This window comes from Pseudopipra pipra, chromosome 12 (assembly GCF_036250125.1).
Source record: "Pseudopipra pipra isolate bDixPip1 chromosome 12, bDixPip1.hap1, whole genome shotgun sequence".
Lineage (NCBI taxonomy): Eukaryota > Metazoa > Chordata > Aves > Passeriformes > Pipridae > Pseudopipra > Pseudopipra pipra.
In genome coordinates this window covers 2,036,912-2,054,378 of record NC_087560.1, presented here as the reverse complement: position 1 = coordinate 2,054,378, position 17,467 = coordinate 2,036,912, and the positions used below count along the sequence as shown (strand labels likewise).

Here is a 17,467-nt window from a genome sequence, read left to right as displayed (position 1 = left end):
AAGGGGTACAGATTCACCAGTTTGCACTTAACAAAGAGAAACCAGTGATTCATATGTGGTGGTGCAGAGTATTTTACCAAACAGTATTTGGTAAAATTGTTACCTCCAAGGCACAAATTCTTTGGTTTTCTGAAAGAGCAGAAATGACCCTAATTGTTGTTTATTTCCTGTGGTGTGTTTCAGGTAAAAAAACACCTATTCATCTCATCAGTTCCTCAGATAAACCTGGCTTGGACCTTCTGAAGGTGGAATATATCAAGGTATACATAAAGCTTTTTAAAATGATTTTTAAGTCACCTCTACATATTTTTAATATGTAGTCTATGTATAGTCTTAAACCTACTATTCAGAGGTAGTTGGATTGTTTTGTACCTTCTGAAGAAGGTACCAACCAGTACCTGGTTGGAATTAATATTAACCTTCATGCAAATCATCATTTTCAGGCTGACAGAAATGGGCCACAGTTTCAGACAGCTTTTGACAACACTGAACAGATGATTCAAGTGAGTGTTTGCGGATTTTATTGCTTATTTTCTTTTGGTTTGCTTGTCTAGAATGGCTTGAATAAGTTTTTTGCCTTTCCTGTTTTCCTGCCCCTCCCAGCCTTGCAGCAGATTTAGAGTTCAAATGCACTAGAAAGCTTTTGTACCACTGAAGAGCAATATGTTGGTCTGTTGAACTGTGATGGAACACTTGTCACTAGATCATGTGGGTGAATTCAAACTGCTGTAAGAAAACATCTTCTCTTGCATCAGAGATCATGAAGTTCACATGCCCAGAATAGGAAACTGTAGTGGAGACAAGGAGTCTTTCCCCTTCCTGGCAGATAATCTGTATATATTATAATCTGCCACAAAATCACCACTCTGTTGGCTAAATTCAATGTCTAAATCCATTTATGAGTGATTTTCCATCCAGGGGTGAGGGCAGAGGGTACTGTGTTCTGATTCTTCACTCTGAAATATGGCTTGGGAGCTTCTCACAAATCCTGCATGTCCCTCTCCATCACTTGTGTTGTAGACTCTAGAATGAGGCTTTGCTCTCTTAAGAATTATTGCAATATAGGGAAGTGTTTTTAGAAAATAAGTACCTAACTTCTCAAGTTCTGACTGTTGTACTTTTGAGTCAGAGATTTCAGTCTAAGGACAAAGAGTGTCTTGAAGAATTCTGAAAATAAAGTACAAAGGACTGTGTTTTCTGTGATAGATGCTTCCCCCTCTTTGTAACTTGGCATTATTTTGCCTGCCATGTTTTGGTGTGAAGACTGAAATATTTCACTTATCACCTAATGGTTTTAGAGCATCTATAGATTTCATCTGTGAAGTTTAGTTAATACTGGAATGTTTTTGCCAAAAAGGAATTCCTGAAGCCCCAGCAGGGGATGACAGTTCTGCCACTGCAGTGCTGTGAGCTGACTGTTTTCATGCTCTGGGGCAGTGCTGATGTTCAGAGAACTCAATTTTGTATGCATTGGCAGGTGTTGCTGTTGCCTTGCAACTCTTCAATGGGCCTTCTGTGCCTAGAATAATTACATTTGGCCTCTATTTCCAATTTCAAGCCCATCCAAGTGGATCACTTTTATTAAGTTTTATTAAACTGCACAGCAGGCACTTGTTGACCTTTTGGACTGCCTTAGTGGATTTGTTGAGGAATGTCTGTGTAGCCAGTGCCTGTCAGCCCATTGCAGTGGGGCTGTTCCTGCAGGAGCAATCCAGTGCTGTTTGACCAAACCAGTGTCATATCCCTCTGCTTTTGCACTCAGGAGGTGAGAGCTCAGCAGGGACAGCTGCTGGCTTCTTGCTGGGTTTTTTCTAAGCTTCCCACCTCTCTGCTTTACAGAAGGCTTGTTCCTTTGTGTTGCTGGTAACATGTGCAGCTTTGCTGTTCCCAGGAGATTGTTATGTTGCACTGGGTGCTTTGGCACCTCTGCCCACCTCTTACACTTGTAAGTTGTTGTTTTGACATCTGGAGTCTCCTGTTTTCAACAGGTAACTTTTTCATCCTTGAACCTCCTGCTGCACACAGAGGCCCTTCTGTCTGCTCTCAGTTTTCTGACAACTGTCAGTCCATCAGGGAGTGAGAGCAGGGGAGACACACCACTGAAAGAAAAGCAAGAGGATGACACTAGATTGAAAAAAGGTACAGTGGGATTGTCCAAATGATGGTTCTAAAAGTGTTGCATGCTGGCAAAACAGTCAAATCCAGAGAAACAGAATTAACTTTGTAGTGTGAGATGAAGATGAAAGCTCATGTGTCTGTGGCTCACCAGGCTGGAGGACTGATTTCAAAAAACCAATGACTGAAAGAATTTTTAGGATCATAAATAGCATTTTCAGGTGAGATTTTTATTCATGTGTTTCATAGCCTTTTCACAAATGGACTTGAATTTAAGTAAATGAGATTCCTGCCAGCTTACAGGATTCAAACAACAACATAATCTTGGTGTTCCTGGTAAAATAAAGGAGATAAATAGGATAAATGTTATGCTATTGATCTGGGCAATTTAAAGATACTTTCAAACAACTAGCCAAGTCCTTTGCTAGGCTAATGAAAATCATGCTGGTCCTGTAGTACTGAAACAAAAAAAAAAAAAAAGAATTTATTTCTAAACAGGCTCAAATGAGAGCAGCTGCACTGCCTTTAATATTAAGGGCAAAACTTGAGCATCAGGTGAGCTGGAAATGAGGTGTGTAGTGGAGAATGTTCAGAATTACTTATAAGTTTAAATGATCTGGGTTTGACTCTACAAAACAAGCTGCTGCTGTGGGCAGTTTAAGCACATAAATATTTGAGCTCTTGGTTTAACACTTTACCCCTTGTGGTTAGTGAAGGTGCATAACCACATCAATGAGGTCTGATGGCTTCTGGTCTTTCCCCATAGATAGTTTTTGTCACTTCTGTGTGAATTCACCTTACTCTCCCCAGCCTCTATCCTTGCTCTCCCAAAGCCTGGGTGCTGCCTCCCTGAAATAGGCTGCCAAGTTTTGATATTTCTTATAAGCTTGAAGTTTGAATAAACTTCCTACTCAAAGATCCTGCAACAGGAACTGTTAGATAGCCTGAAAAAATCCCAGCACTGCAGTGAGCCTGTTGAGGCTTAATGTTAAAAATCAGGATGCTGTGCAGTTTATTTCCTCTTAACCCAGCAATTACCCTTGGTTTAAAAAAGGTAAAATTGTTCCAATAGAGAGCCACTGCTAGATGGGAGTAATATCAGACACAGAATGATGAGTGAATGCTGATGTGTTTTAGCAGTAGAGATGCCTCCAGAGGAAGACTTGTTGCTCTAAGATGGGATGTTGCAGACTTAGTCAAGATACTGAAAGAAACCAAATAAGTCATATGAATGGCAAAAAGCCCCTAGACCAAAACAACCCTCAAATCCTCTCAGGAGTTCAAGTGCAAATATGACTTATAAGTACCTTGAAAATCCCACTTTCTCTCATTTCTAGTGGCTAGACCTTCCAAGGATAAGGATGTGTTTGACTTCAAGGTCTTTGCCAAGCTGGATGCCTTCTGTTTAAATATTTGTGATGAGAAAAAGAACATTGCAGAGATCAAGATACAAGGTATGAAATTTTTTTGTTAGTAGTAACTGTTCTGGTAGTTTAGTTTCAAAGCAACTATTAATAACTGGACTTAAAGATAATCAAGGTGTAAATTGGCAGCATCTGCCTTTTTTTTATTGTTATCTTTACAAACATGGTTTGTAGTCTGTTTTCAAAGTTAGTCTTGTCCATCATAAGCTAGAAAAATGTGATACATTATTATTCAGATAATTAAGTTTGTGCTTTGAAGGAGTTAGATTATGGGTGGCTTTTCACATTGTCCTAAGCTTTGGATATTTTTCTGGTGTACCTGAATTATTTAGGATAACAAACCCTAAAAATTGTTTTCTTTGGGTTTTAACCCCTGGGATTTGTTTGGGTTTCATGTTTTGGTTTTGTTTTCTTGATTCCTTTTTACCCTGAGAAGGACTATCAGTAATTCTTTGTGGGGGACAGGATGGGGAGGGGGAGCTCACTTCTAAGTTTGGCTGTAACTGCCATCCTAACAGCTGCCAAAACTCTCTCTTGTTGTGGATATTTAAGAATGTGTGATATACAAGATTATGGAGTGCAGTTCATCAAGTCTTTTGCTTGTGCCTATCTATAAATCATAGGAAATATTCACACAAGATTTTTTTACGTGAAAGTATTGTATTCAAGTACCATATAGTAACATTTATTCTGATAGAAAATCTCAATAAAATCACTCAGGAGCTTGGTTATTAAGAAGTGGGTTATTGTGTGAATGTATTTCTATGAGAAGTAGCTCAGTTTTTTCCAGAGATGGCTGATATTGAGACAGTATCTGTGTTACAAATGTTTCCTGTTTTGCTTTGGTCAAAGCTGTAGGATGGTCACATTTTCAGAGCTTAGTAACTTTTCTCACTTCCTCTGCTGGTATCATGTGACCCCACCCTGAAAATAAGTGTCACTTTTGCTATGCAACACTACTGTTTCTATTTTTATACTTTACAGGTCTTGACTCATCTCTTTGCCTTCAGCCAAGTCACACTGTATTCTTTGCCAGACTTAAAGACATAGTTGTCACTGATGTTGATTCAAGGACCCTTCATAAAAAAGTACTCAACTACAAGATTTTAAGTTTTACTTGATTCTTGGTTAGTTTTATGTGTATAAAAGTGAAATGTAATACATATTCCACTCTTTCTAAAATATTCAATTTGTTATTAATAGGTCTTTTCAAATAAGATACGTAGTAAAGAATAATCTTCATATTACAAAAATGGATGTTTAAAGGATTTCAAGAAGTAGTAATCTAACTTGCACATCTGATAGGCTGATGATTTGTTTAGTTCTGTGTGTTAAGGACCTGTTTAGAAGCTGCTGATGGCTGGTAGGTGCTGTTTCTCTCTTCCTAGGCCGTGTCTATAGTAGGAGATGAAGTTTTCAGCTTCAATCTGACATTAAATCCACATGCCACTGAGGGAGAAGCCTACACTGACATGTCAAAAGTGGATGGTTCTGTATCTCTGAGAGTGGGCTGTATTCAGATAGTGTTCCTTCACAAATTCCTCATGGCTCTTCTGGTAAGTCTTTTCCTTTGTCTCTGCAGTGTTCTCAGACTGGTCTCCAGTGTTTGTGTCCTCAGTACAAGTGGCAGTTTCAGTTTCTGAAAGAGAAGTGATGGGCTTAATTTTCCATGTGTACTGTTAAAAATCTTTGCTCAGTGAGCTGGCACTGGTTTCAGTTTCAAAAAAACAAATGCAGGTGGGTCCCTTCCCACCCTCAGCTCTGGAAGCAGAGGAAAGCTTGGTGCTGCTAAGGGAGCGTGGGGGTTCTGTGTTTGCTGCCCTCGCCACCCTGGCAAAGTCCTGAGCTCATTGCAAAGGTGTCTGAGGCAGCATTAGAGGCAAATGTTTCTGCAGGGTTAGATGTGATGACACCTGCAGAATCATCAGTTTAAGTATCTGTACGTTGAAGAACCCTAATGTTGGCTTTTTCAGTACAGCACCAGTGAGCTTTCCCTCCTTCAGTACTGTCTTTAGTAGGAATTAGTATTCACTGAGGGCAAGAGGGCCTTTAAAAATTAAGTGTCCCTAAAAGCTAATGAGCTAAGAAATTTGTAGCTTAGGAAGGAAGAAACAGTCAAGATGAGTTTAAAATAAGTGAGTTGCACTGGTTAGTGCTGTTTTGATTCTCTGTTAGAGGCCATGACAGAGGGCACTGAGTTGTCTTTCCCCAAGGAGAATTCCCCCCAGTAAGGCAGCATGGTTGTGGCTGGTGTTGCTCATGGTGCATGTTGTAAAACAAGAAAGTAACCTAGATTAAAAAACTGTTTACAGACATTTCTACTTTCTCTTCAATTGCTTTTTCTAGACCTTCTTGAACAACTTCCAGACAGCCAAGGAGGCTCTGAGTGCTGCCACAGCCCAGGCTGCAGAGAAGGCTGCCACCAGTGTGAAGGACCTGGCCCAGAGGAGTTTCCGCCTGGCCATGGACATTCACCTGAAAGCCCCAGTTCTTGTCATCCCCCAGTCCTCAGTGTCCCCCAAGGCCATAGTGATAGACCTGGGCTTGATCAGGGTGCAGAACCAGTTCAGCCTGGTGGCTCCAGAAGGCAGTTCCCTGCCTCCAGTCATTGACAAAATGGATGTGCAGCTGACAAAGCTGAAGCTGTCCAGGTACAGTGCACTTCACTAAATAATGCCCTCGCTAATTGCTAATATTAATATTTTATAGGATATTAATTTACTTGCTTACAAACTGTGGTTGATGATAGTGTCAAATAATTGGTGTTAAAATGCTCTTACCTTAAGGACAATTCAATAACAAAATAAGAAACTGCTCTGCTCAGGAAACTATCTCATCTGAGGCTGAGATTTGACTTTGTAAATGTAACATATGACTGAACTTCTAACTTCCCAGCTGTGTGTTTTGTTTTCCTTCCCCCCTTGTGTTTCAAGGACCACTGTGGAGACAGATTTGTCACATCCAGATATTCAGATACTTCACCCTATTAATTTAAGCCTGTCTGTGAAAAGAAATCTCTCTGCAGCTTGGTTTCACAAACTGCCTGTGCTGGAGATCACGGGGTATCTGGACACAATGAATGTAAGTCTTGTGAAAAGGTGGTGAAATACTTAATGTGGGACTAATCCTTATGTTATTTCTGGACTCAAAGGGGCAATAAGCTTCAAATTTTTAGTAGATGTGGAGTGAGTTTTAGTGATGTAACAGGATTTGACCCCACCTATATAAATGTAGAGGCTTGAAAGCATCCTACAGAACAGCCAAACTGCTGAGTGCATTTAATAAACTGAGAGAAAAAGAAAGAGGACTGAAAAGAGAAAACAGAAGGGGATGTGAAGGAGTCTTGTTTATTCCTTGCCATGAGACAGGACCAACTAAATTTAAATTAATGCAAGTATTTGCCTTAGTATCTCCAGCTTTACACCTTCCCATCACCCCTGAAAGACTCAAGATAGTTGTTTTCTGTGGCATTTTATGTGCTGTGAAGGACAATAACTGGTACATCTTGGATGAAACTGGAATTGAAATATTAAGTAGCAGGTCATTGACAGGAAAGTATTAAAAACATAGGTATGTTAAAGGGTGCAATGTATATGGATACAGCTGTGGAAGTCAGAACCTTTAATCTCCTAATACTGTAGCAAGAAGTGGTTGAAAGAATTTAATTGTGTTATTCAAGGGATGATTCTGCTGACAAAATACTTGTACAAAAAGGCACTCTTCTTGTCAGGAAATGTTGTTCTGCTTTGTTAGCAGGTGATAAGTTTAAGGAGCAATGTCTTTTTCCTGAGAACTGTGATCTGCAACTTTTCAGGTTGTGTTAAGTCAAGAGGATTTGAATGTCTTTCTCAGAGTGTTGACAGAAAACCTTGGTGAAGCAGAAGAAAAACAAACTGATGCAAAATCAGTCCTGCAAAAGGAAGGTCAGAGCTGGAATTTGTTTGTCATGAATACTAAGTGTGTTAGCTGTCAGGAGTAAGGAAAAGCATTTATTATCTGGAAAACAAGTTTAGATCTCAGAGGTGTGTAAGTGAGAAACTCTTCTTTTTAATTCTGCAAGGACAATGCTCATACTTGGATACTTCAAAAAACTGGAAACATTACAGATAGACTGTGGTAGTTGTGTTGGCTGAATTGTCAAGGAACTAGCAAGGTATTGAGATGGCAGAGTTGTCTTGTTGCCAGAACATGTTTCTGTTTCCTTTTCGTGCTCTGAAGTTCAAGGCTCTGCTTGGGGACATGTTGCCAGCTTACCCTAGGTGAATGTAAGCATCTGAATGGATGAGAGTTGGATGTGTTTCTTGAGCTAAACAAACCCTGGCAATTCCAGAAGGTAACCAGTTTATTGAATGTTTCAGGTAAAACCAAAGAAATGGAGAGATCAGTTTTGGTTCAGGGTAAGAGTGGTCCAGAAGGAATGCTGTCTGAAAAGAGAAAAGAGCCACTGAATGAAGATGTAATCAATGTGCTGCTTAATTTTGAAATCAAAGAGGTATGTGCCCATCTGTACAAATTATTGTTCCTGAACCCAGTACTCAAGTCTGGTTCTTGGAAGCAGTGGGCTGTAAAGTCCTTTTTAACAGTTTAACTTAACGACAAAAAGAAAACAAGAGGAACAGAGGTGGGTCCAAGGGAAATCTTTAGCAAACTGGTCTTGTAGGGTCTCTTTGTAAAAATGCAAAATATCTAGATTAATGTTACTGTTGAAGTTTAGCTGAGGAGATACTGCCTGCTTGTAACTGCTGCCATGTCTGGACAGCCCCACTGACACCCTGAACTTGCTTCCCTTTCCATGTTGCAGGTTGTAATAACCTTGATGAAGCAGGTTCAGAAGGAGAGATACCCATTACATATTCTGACTGTGCTGCAGCTTGGAACTGAAACCAAAGTCAGAAATCATGAATTGACTGCAGCAGCATATCTGAAAAAAATTGTCATGAGATGCACTGAAATAAAGGGTAAGTCTGCCAGAAAACTGGTGCACAGTCAGTAGAGCGTGTGCAATCAGCTTTTGTAGCAAGAGAATAACATCCTCCAAATCAATAATTAAGGGGGGAAAAAAGGCAGATTCACTGACTGGGGCTGTTCAGTGTCATTTAGATGGAATTAATGTGCTTTTCCTGACACCAAGTTTTACTGCTGTTGTTAGTTTGAGTTAATGTGTTTGAGGGAGTTGCCTACTTTGAGTAGCAGTGGTCATTCCTGACAAGTGTTGTGACTGTTCAGTGGGGTTTGAGCTGCTGAATCTGTGCTTTGTGACCAGTTCTGGCAATGCAGAGTGACCTTGATTGGTCAGGTAACGATTAAAACTGATAGTGAAGTAATAACTGAAATAGCTGTGTGTTCAAAGTAGAAAAGTAAGGTTTGGAATGTAAAAACCTGAAGATAGGAGTGCAAAACTAATTACAGGAATGCAAAGAACTTTCCAATTTTGAATCTTTTTTCAGGACCAAGATAAGTTAATTATTACTACTTTAATTTAAAATAAAGAGAATATAGCATTTCACAAGGTAATGCTAATGTGCAGCTTCCCAGTGAAAACAGCTGTTTACCTTCACTCTTTCAGCAAGAATAGTATATAATTAGTATATAATTGAGAATTAGCGTGGAGATATTCCATAGGTGGAGTAAAGCTTGTGAGTGGAGATATTTTACATTTTTATTTCTTTATTTGCAGACTCAAAAGGAGATCCTCTTTGCATTATTAATTCTTCAAGTGAGACAGATGAACATCTTCTGAAAATGGAATACATTAAGGTTTCAATACATTTTCAGTAAAATTACATGGGGACTAAAATAAGGCTTCCATGCTTACCTTGTAGGATTTGTATCTAAAACTAAAACAGACTTTCTCCCAAATACCTGTTTTCCAACTTAGCATTTAATTTCATTCTTTTATTTCATTTATTATTAATTATTGGTTAACTCAATAGAGACTGACTGTGTCCTTTTTCTTTTCTTTCCCTTTAGGCTGATCCTGATGGGCCAGACTTTGTTACAACTTACAAAAGCACCAAGCAAAACATCAATGTAAGTGCTGGGTGGGTTTAATTTTTTTTTTTTTTAAGCTTCTCAAATGGTAACAACTGAAAACCAAAGCCTTGACTCTCATCATTAAAACCTACTGATTTATATTTAACTACTTCAAAGGGAAATCCAGGTGGAAAAAAAAACTTTTTTTTTTACAGAAGTATTTATTGTATTATTTTTTTTAAACAAGAAGCTGTAAAACCAGCATTTACCAAGGGCTGCTTTGGGCTGGGGAGAGTTGGCTACCTGATACCAGGTTTTACTAAATAATACTGGTAAGAGCAGTTGCTGCTCATGTACTTTCTGTTCTGATTGCAAATTTTGAATCTTGAGGGGGGTGGGTTTGGGGGTTTTCTTTTTTTTCTTTTTTCTTTTTATTTTTTAGGGGTTTTTTTGTGTGTGTGTTTTGGATTTTGTTTTATTTTGGGTTTTTTTGTTTGGTTTTGCTGTTGTTGTATCATATCTACTAAAATATCTGCACACATGGTTCTGAAGTTGTCAGCCAAAGTGCTCAGCAGCCCACACTGAAATGCAGCAGAACTGAACTAAGAACACTGGAAAAACAGAACCACCTGAAGCATCAGTTTTTAGATTGGCTCAGTTCCCCTGTAGCTGTTTTTAAGCTTCTCTTCCATAGCTCCCTCAGCTGTTCTGGAGCTTTTTTGGTGGTAAATTGAAGGAAATGGAAGGGTCAGAAACTTGTCAAATTGAGCAAGACACTTTTTTCTCGATTCTGTGGCAGTAACTGAGTTGTTATGCAATAAACTGCTACTAAAAAGAATATTACTTTGTTTCCCTGCCCTCATTTTAGGTCATCTTTTCATCTTTGGATATTGTACTTCACACAGAGGCTTTACTTTCCATCTTGAGTTTTCTCACCTTCAGTGTTCCATCAGGTGCTCTTCCCAGTGCTGAGAAATCATCAGACCACAAGCCTCAAACAAAAGAAGAGGAAAAAGGGAGTGCTCTGAGACCAGGTAATGTGGTATTAGAAAGGTTGTTCTTGTGTTGTTTGGCAGCATCCCACCTTCACTCTCAAAGGATACATTTCAGGTGGCAGCATTGCAGTCTGTGTGGTGGAAGAAAAAAGCAGGAACAACCATAAGTGGGGAGAAAATAATCTTATTTAAAAAAAAAAGCCAGATATTTTTGCTGTTGCTTAATTTTACAAATTCTCCTTACTCACTGTAACTTTTCCCTAGGTGGTGATCTGATTTTTATTATTAAATTGGAATCAAGGACAGTTGCAATGTGCAGCCTTGCCAAAGATTCAGTGTCTTTCCAATCTGAAGGCTCCAAAGGGTGCTTTCATTGCTGAAAATAAACTTCCTTCTGGGGAAGCAAAGAGGAGTTCTGAACTGAAGGGTGGTGTGTTTGTTTTGATCCCTGGTGTTTGTAACCTTGAAATAGTAGGAGTGTTTGCATGGAAGCTCCTTAATGTTTTGTCAGGTCCTGTGTGCTTGATTCTTGTGTTTGTAGTGTTGTTTGTGAAATTCAAGGTTTTCTAATCCTAAAACTGTTGGGATTGAGTTTCCAGTGGTTGGCTGTTACAATTTGTGGTTCTGCAGGAACCTTTTCCAGCCAATATGCCTAAGCTGGCCTTGCTCCTTGATACAGAAGGGCACATTTCTCCTGTGAGGTGGGGTTTCAAATACTGCAGTGTACACTCTATTCAGCATCCTGCTGTGTGAAAACTGGGTATTAGTGAGGAGAAAAGATGGCATCTTGGTGGCTTTTTGCCTGTGTTGGTGGCTGTTCATGTGCCAGAAGAAAACTGTGTTAATAAAAGACTTAGTTCATATCCTAACCAACGATTATCTTAACTTTTTGGGAACAACTGCAGGTTGCTTTTTGAATAGTTCCTATGTGTACAGACAAATAATATTTGTTTTAAACAGTGGACTTATAGTGAGGTTCTTGTGTGTCTCTTGTGTTTCCTGTGCAGTGTGTGGTGGTGCAGCCCACGATGATATCTGTGAATTAAAACTCACTGCAAAGCTCAATGCATTTGGTATCACAGTGTGTGATCAGACCTGTAGGATTGCAGACATCAGAATACAAGGTAAGGGGGTTTGATTTAAATAGGAGCTGAAGTTTATTTAAATATTACATGAAATATGTGGTTTCCTTCCATTCACTTCTGAAAGGCCTGTGTGCACTGCATATGTCTTTGTAATGTGTGTTAGGATATATTTTGATTGTATGAAATGACCTGCGAGGAAAGGCAATGTTTGACTCAGAAAAAGAAGGTGATTTTTTTAAATAGTGGAGTAAAATTAAAAGAAATGGAGGCACTATGTAATAAATAACACAAACTTGCATTTTTTAATAACAAAATCCTCAACAGTGTTGGGAATTTTTACTTCAGTCTTAGGGTCAATTTGTGTTGACAGATTTGTCATATGTACTCATGTCCTCACTGCTGCCTCAGGCTTAGCATTGGTTACACAGTAGAAGGCTGGATTCTGAGCTATTGTTATTCTTTATATTCAGTAATAATTAATGGGATTTTTTTTTTTAGCAGAAGTGTTTATGTGGAAATTTGGTGAAGTGCATTTATTGTTTCTTTCTTTTGTCTCAAATCAGGAATGGATGCATCTGTAGCTATGAAGCCTAAAAAGATTAAAGTGTTCTCCAGGCTTGAGGACATTGTAATTACAAATGTTGATCCAAAAACAGTCCATAAAAAGGTGATGTGTTGTGCAAATTGTAAACAAACAAAAAGACCCAGTTCTTTCAGTGATTTAATGACAGCACTGTATTTTATTTGCTGTGTTATGGAATCCTAAGTGTGATGTAATGTACCAAATATTAAGCAAAATTTTATTGCTTAATTTCCTTTATCTCAGGGAAGCAAAATATTCTTCCATTTAATATTTAGCTCTTTTTAATCACATTTGCACTGATATATTTAATTCTGAGTTAAATATAAAATGGGCTATGGATAAGCAAGTGAGAAGAGACATTCAGTAAAATCGGTGATTGTTTCCTTTTTGCCTGGCACTGGCTGTGTCCAAGTACTGCTGAGAAGTTGCAGTTGCTCTTCTTTTGGGGAAATATTTCTTGTTTCAGATGACTGCCTGGAAATATTAACTGTGTGGACTTGATCTTGCAGGCTGTGTCCATCATGGGAGATGAAGTGTTCAGGTTTCACGTGTCCCTTTACCCAGATGCCACTGCAGGGGAAGCCTACACTGACATGTCAAGGGTGGATGGCAAAATGTCTCTGAAAGTGGGCTGCATCCAGATCATTTACCTCCACAAGTTCTTCATGTCTCTCTTGGTAAGGCATTAGTTCAAGTTCTCTTCTTGACTTTAGAAGTTTTTAATGAAATGAACTGTAACCAGGTCTTTTTGACCTCTCCCTTGTGCTGAGCTGGTGTACAGGCACCTAGAAGTATTTTGCTGAAGAAGTGTTTTTTAGAAGAGTGACAAATAAGGAGAAGGATGACAAAAAAAATAATGAATGGGGTTGAGAGCTTTAATAGTATCTTAAAAAATAATCAAGCAATGTCTTAGCTTGTGCATGATTTGAACCTTTTTGTCTTTTGAAACCTGTGTGGTTAAATGAGGAGTTTCATATTTATACCACAGCTGGACTATTTTTCTTAATTTTACATTTTACCTTTTTTTGAGAGGCTTGTTTTCATGGAACTCTTACTTTTTTCCACTTCTTCTCCACAGAACTTCCTGAACAACTTCCAGACAGCCCAGGAAGCCCTGACTGCAGTGACTGCCCAGGCAGCAGAAATGGCAGCTTCCAGCATGAAGGACTTTGCCAGGAAGAGCTTCCGCCTCTCCATGGATGTCAACCTGAAAGCTCCAGTTATAGTTATTCCTGAATCTCCAGCCTCATATAACGCTTTGGTGGCTGATCTTGGCTTAATCAGAGTTCAGAATGAATTCAAGCTGGTGTCTTCAGATGAGTCTCCTCTTCCTCCAGTCATTGACAGCATGGATGTGCAGCTGACCCATTTGAAATTATCGAGGTACACGTGGAGTTCTCCTCTCAGTTGAAAAGTGTTCGTAAAGGAAACGTGTTTGTGTTCCATCTGCAGCATTTTTCTATTACTTAAAGATGATAGGCAATGAAAACATACTAACACCAACCAAAAACCTCCCCAAGCCAAGTTTAGGAGTGTTTTTAGAGGAACACAATCTCTGAAATTCTTGCAGAGAAAGGAATGATAGGACAGTAACTGAGTTCATCTAAAGTACATCCCTGGGTGTAAGCACATGTGAGCACACATACTTATTTTTAAATTAATAATTATGCCCATATTCTGCTAGATTGCTATGATATTATTTGGGATTCTGCAACTGCTGAATATTTTTCCTCTGCTGATTTCCCTGTCTTTTGTTAGGTGCATCATTTCCACAGATTCTCAACCAGACTCTGAAATTTTGTGTCCTGTGAGTTTGACTTTACTGGTCCAGAGAAATTTAGCAGCAGCATGGTATCATAAATGCCCAACAATTGGTATCAAAGGAGACCTGAAGCCAATGCAGGTAATACCATGCCACATCAGAGCCACATCAAAAGTTACATCTTCTCAGAATAGTACCCAGCTTAGTTAAGGAGCTTGTAAACTCATTTCAGTGTGTGTCCTCTAGGAATGTTAAAAGACTTCCAGCTTTATTGTCCAGTTTATAGATCTGTTGGAGCTTTGGTATTGTATAATGAATAGTTTTGGTGTAGCTGTGTGCAAATGGAATAAAACCTAGTTTTATTTTGCTATTGGAGCTATCCCTTGAGTCAGTAGTCAGTAAAATCATTGAGCTTGCCTGTTGAGTTAGCTTTTAAAAACTAGATTTAATGCTTCAAATTTCACCTGCAACATTCAGATTATTTGAGTGTTTCTTAGATTTATAGAAATGGGAGGGGTATCTAATTCACAACAATTTAAAAGTATGGTTGAAATCTTTGCAGAGGGAGGGCTTCGCTTTTTCTTTTCCTACATTACCCATATGGATTTAAATGGGTAAGAGCAAACTGATTGACACAAAATGACAGCAAAGTGACACAGGTTCCAGAGCCCTGTGTCATTCCTGTGTCTGTGCTATGGCCAAATATAGCACTGGTGAAGCACAGAGATAACCAAAAATAACCAAATGTGGCAAAAATACTTCTAACACTGTATTATGGCCTAAGTGACTGCATTTTGTCACTTATTAGTACTTGGTTTTTGCACAATTCTGTAATTTTATTATTGGATTCACATTCATTAACTCCTTGAAGGCCTACTGAAGGACAGTTGCTTTAGTGTAGACAATGCAAGCCTTGGCTTTAATGTTATCTGGTGCTGTTTTGGGATTACTGAATTGTTAGAAGTGCATATGTTCATCAATGACTCACATTTTTAGCAGGCAAAGATCCTTTACAAGACTGGAAAGGGGTTATCATATGGAGTGTTGTTTCTTGTAACTCCTGTTCATAACAAGTAACATTCTATAGGAAAAATGGGCCAATTATTTCTGTCACCCAAACTGAAGTTTTTGGTTTATCACTTTACAGATTGCACTCAGTGAAGATGATCTGACTGTTATCATGAAAATTTTGCTTGAAAACCTTGGGGGAGCTTCTTCCCAACCAACTGCTGTGCAAGAGAACGTTGAGTTCATGCAGATACCTAAAAAAGGGAAAGTTCCCCATGAATCTGGTATGTTCAGTTCAAAGGCTGAGGATGTTCAGGCAGAGGACTACTTGTAAATCCAAACCTCACATTTATCTGAAGCACTTAAATGTGTGCATATGAATTCTTTTCACTTGCATTTGTACTGTGTACATGAACACTTATGAATAGGGATGTGTGCACATACATGGAGTGTGAGCTCTTGATGGTCAGAAGCTTTTAGCGTGTTTTTGTGATTCTTCTTCTGTAGGGTGGTGTTCTTCAGTCCATATCAATGGCTCTTCTCAGGTGCAGGTGGTTAAAAAAGAAAAATGCCAAATCATCTACCCCACAATGTTAATGCACAGTTATAACAACTGAGGATAACAGGAGTGTTCAGACAGTGTGTTAATGTAAACTGCATATCTCTGGATGAAATATTGCTAACACTTTGCCAAAACCTATTTTTGCCCCAAACTTAACATTCTTATGTTAAGAACTTAACAAACTTAACAGAAATTGCTGTCTAACTAATAGTTGAGTTGCTATACTATGGAAAGAAACAGGAAGGAAGAGTAGTGCAAACCTCTTGAGCAGACTTGGTGCTTTGTGTAGTTCTTCATTAAAGTGAATGCAGAACTGCAGAAAACTAATGGCAGCTTCTTAAAGGTTCTTAAACCACTCTGTGCTAGGTAAGACAGAGTAGGACTAGAACAAAATGATGTTGAGGAATTAAAAGTGTAAATTGTTTTGAGTAGTCTTTGGGTTTAGAGTGTTTCCTCTTCTTGTGACTTTGTGATCTTACTTAAAAAAAACCAAACACCAAAACAACCAACAAAAGAACCCCCAAACCAACAGCAAAAATACCCCAAACCCAGTGTTCTAAAGAAATGTAAAAATGTCTTCTTTTCACTACCAGGTCCTCTTCTTGCTTCTGAACAAAAGAGTGTTTCTACAGCTCAGTCTTCTGTGGAATGTTATACAGCACTTAAATTTGACTTCAATTTTGAGTCCCTTTCCGTAATTCTCTACAACAGTGATAAGAATCAGGTTTGTGACCAAACCTTTACCATACAGGTGGGGTGGGCATCTCCCATGGACAAAACTCAGGACAGCAAACCAAAGCTGCATCAGCTGTGTTGGCTTTGTAATGCTTTCCTTGTGGAGCTTTGAGGTTTCTTGGGCAGAGAATGTCCTTAAGTTGAAGAATGTATGTGCATTTCCAAAAATCACACTGAAAAGTATTACTAAACCAACCAACCAAACCCACCCAGCATTTGATTTGGTCATTCAAGCTTTGATTCCAGTTATCCAAAGTAAACATGACAGTCTGAAGAGCAGGAATTGCTAGCTCAGATGGTGCTAGTGCTGTGCATGGTGCCTGTACAGTTAGCAAGCAGATCCAAGGTGTATATGCCCCATACTTTCCTCTTGCATATCCCCAGGTGTGAACAATCCTGGGCATCTTTTCTGTGCTCAAAACAGAAGAGAAAGATGTGAAATGGGGCCTTGTTTTTATGACTTAATACACTCTGTGAAGGTGCTTACTTTGTATGTCTTTGTATATAGTGACTGTTAGTTGTGTATAATTTTAAAGCAGCTCTTGTGCAATGAGCATCACAGGGAAGAAAGACACTGGAATGGGATTTTATTCTAATTTTGCCTTCGTATGGTTTCCACTTATTGCTGAGGTGTTGTAAATGAGTTAGTGTGATGAGAGTGGAGGGGTCCTCTGGGAGGGAATCTAGAGTTCAGATGGGTTATCCTGCAGTCAGACATTCTCAACAACTGCCAGCACTGTGGTGAAGAAACAACTTCACTGCAGCCCAGTGTGCTTTTTCTGTTTCCTCAGTGAGTTTCTGGGACTGATTTGTATGGTTGGAGGGCTGATGACAGCACCAGGCTGATCAGATCCTTCATTCAGGGCTCAAAATGCAGCAAGGGGAACGTGCTCATTGCTCTGCTCTGTGCTAACTGCCCTCCCCTTTCCCTGGGCAGAGCTCTCTGCTCCCCGTGCACAGCGACAGGCTGCGCCTCGGGGAACTGCGCCTGCACCTCATGGCATCCGCTGGGGACATGTTCTCAGATGGCTCCATGGACATTCAAGTTAAACTCAAGGCCTGTACCTTGGATGATCTCCGAGAGGGAATTCAGAACGTGACTGCGAGGTAAGTTTGAATGGAAAGCCTCCAGCTCCTGAGGAGGACTGGTCCCTTCTCCTGTCCCTCACTTCTCGTGGGATTGACGAAACCCAGCAGTGCTGGCAGTTGGGGCCTGTCATGCTGT

The 17,467-nt window shown here is 39.4% G+C and overlaps 1 protein-coding gene across 6 annotated transcripts in view; it reads left to right on the top strand.

Annotated features, from left to right (window-relative positions):
- Positions 1–17,467, top strand: part of VPS13C (vacuolar protein sorting 13 homolog C) — an 88,034-nt gene that overhangs the window by 25,776 nt on the left and 44,791 nt on the right. For all 6 annotated transcript variants that reach the window (XM_064668342.1, XM_064668344.1, XM_064668343.1 and 3 more), the window contains 22 exons: positions 184–260; positions 444–503; positions 1,989–2,139; positions 3,453–3,569; positions 4,524–4,627; positions 4,928–5,095; positions 5,886–6,190; positions 6,473–6,620; positions 7,354–7,462; positions 7,898–8,031; positions 8,341–8,497; positions 9,217–9,296; positions 9,510–9,569; positions 10,381–10,546; positions 11,515–11,631; positions 12,156–12,259; positions 12,685–12,852; positions 13,254–13,558; positions 13,934–14,078; positions 15,085–15,229; positions 16,101–16,231; positions 17,180–17,349. In XM_064668342.1, coding sequence (XP_064524412.1) covers positions 184–260; positions 444–503; positions 1,989–2,139; positions 3,453–3,569; positions 4,524–4,627; positions 4,928–5,095; positions 5,886–6,190; positions 6,473–6,620; positions 7,354–7,462; positions 7,898–8,031; positions 8,341–8,497; positions 9,217–9,296; positions 9,510–9,569; positions 10,381–10,546; positions 11,515–11,631; positions 12,156–12,259; positions 12,685–12,852; positions 13,254–13,558; positions 13,934–14,078; positions 15,085–15,229; positions 16,101–16,231; positions 17,180–17,349 — 3,121 coding nt within the window. The remainder of the gene's footprint in view (positions 1–183; positions 261–443; positions 504–1,988; positions 2,140–3,452; positions 3,570–4,523; positions 4,628–4,927; positions 5,096–5,885; positions 6,191–6,472; positions 6,621–7,353; positions 7,463–7,897; positions 8,032–8,340; positions 8,498–9,216; positions 9,297–9,509; positions 9,570–10,380; positions 10,547–11,514; positions 11,632–12,155; positions 12,260–12,684; positions 12,853–13,253; positions 13,559–13,933; positions 14,079–15,084; positions 15,230–16,100; positions 16,232–17,179; positions 17,350–17,467) is intronic.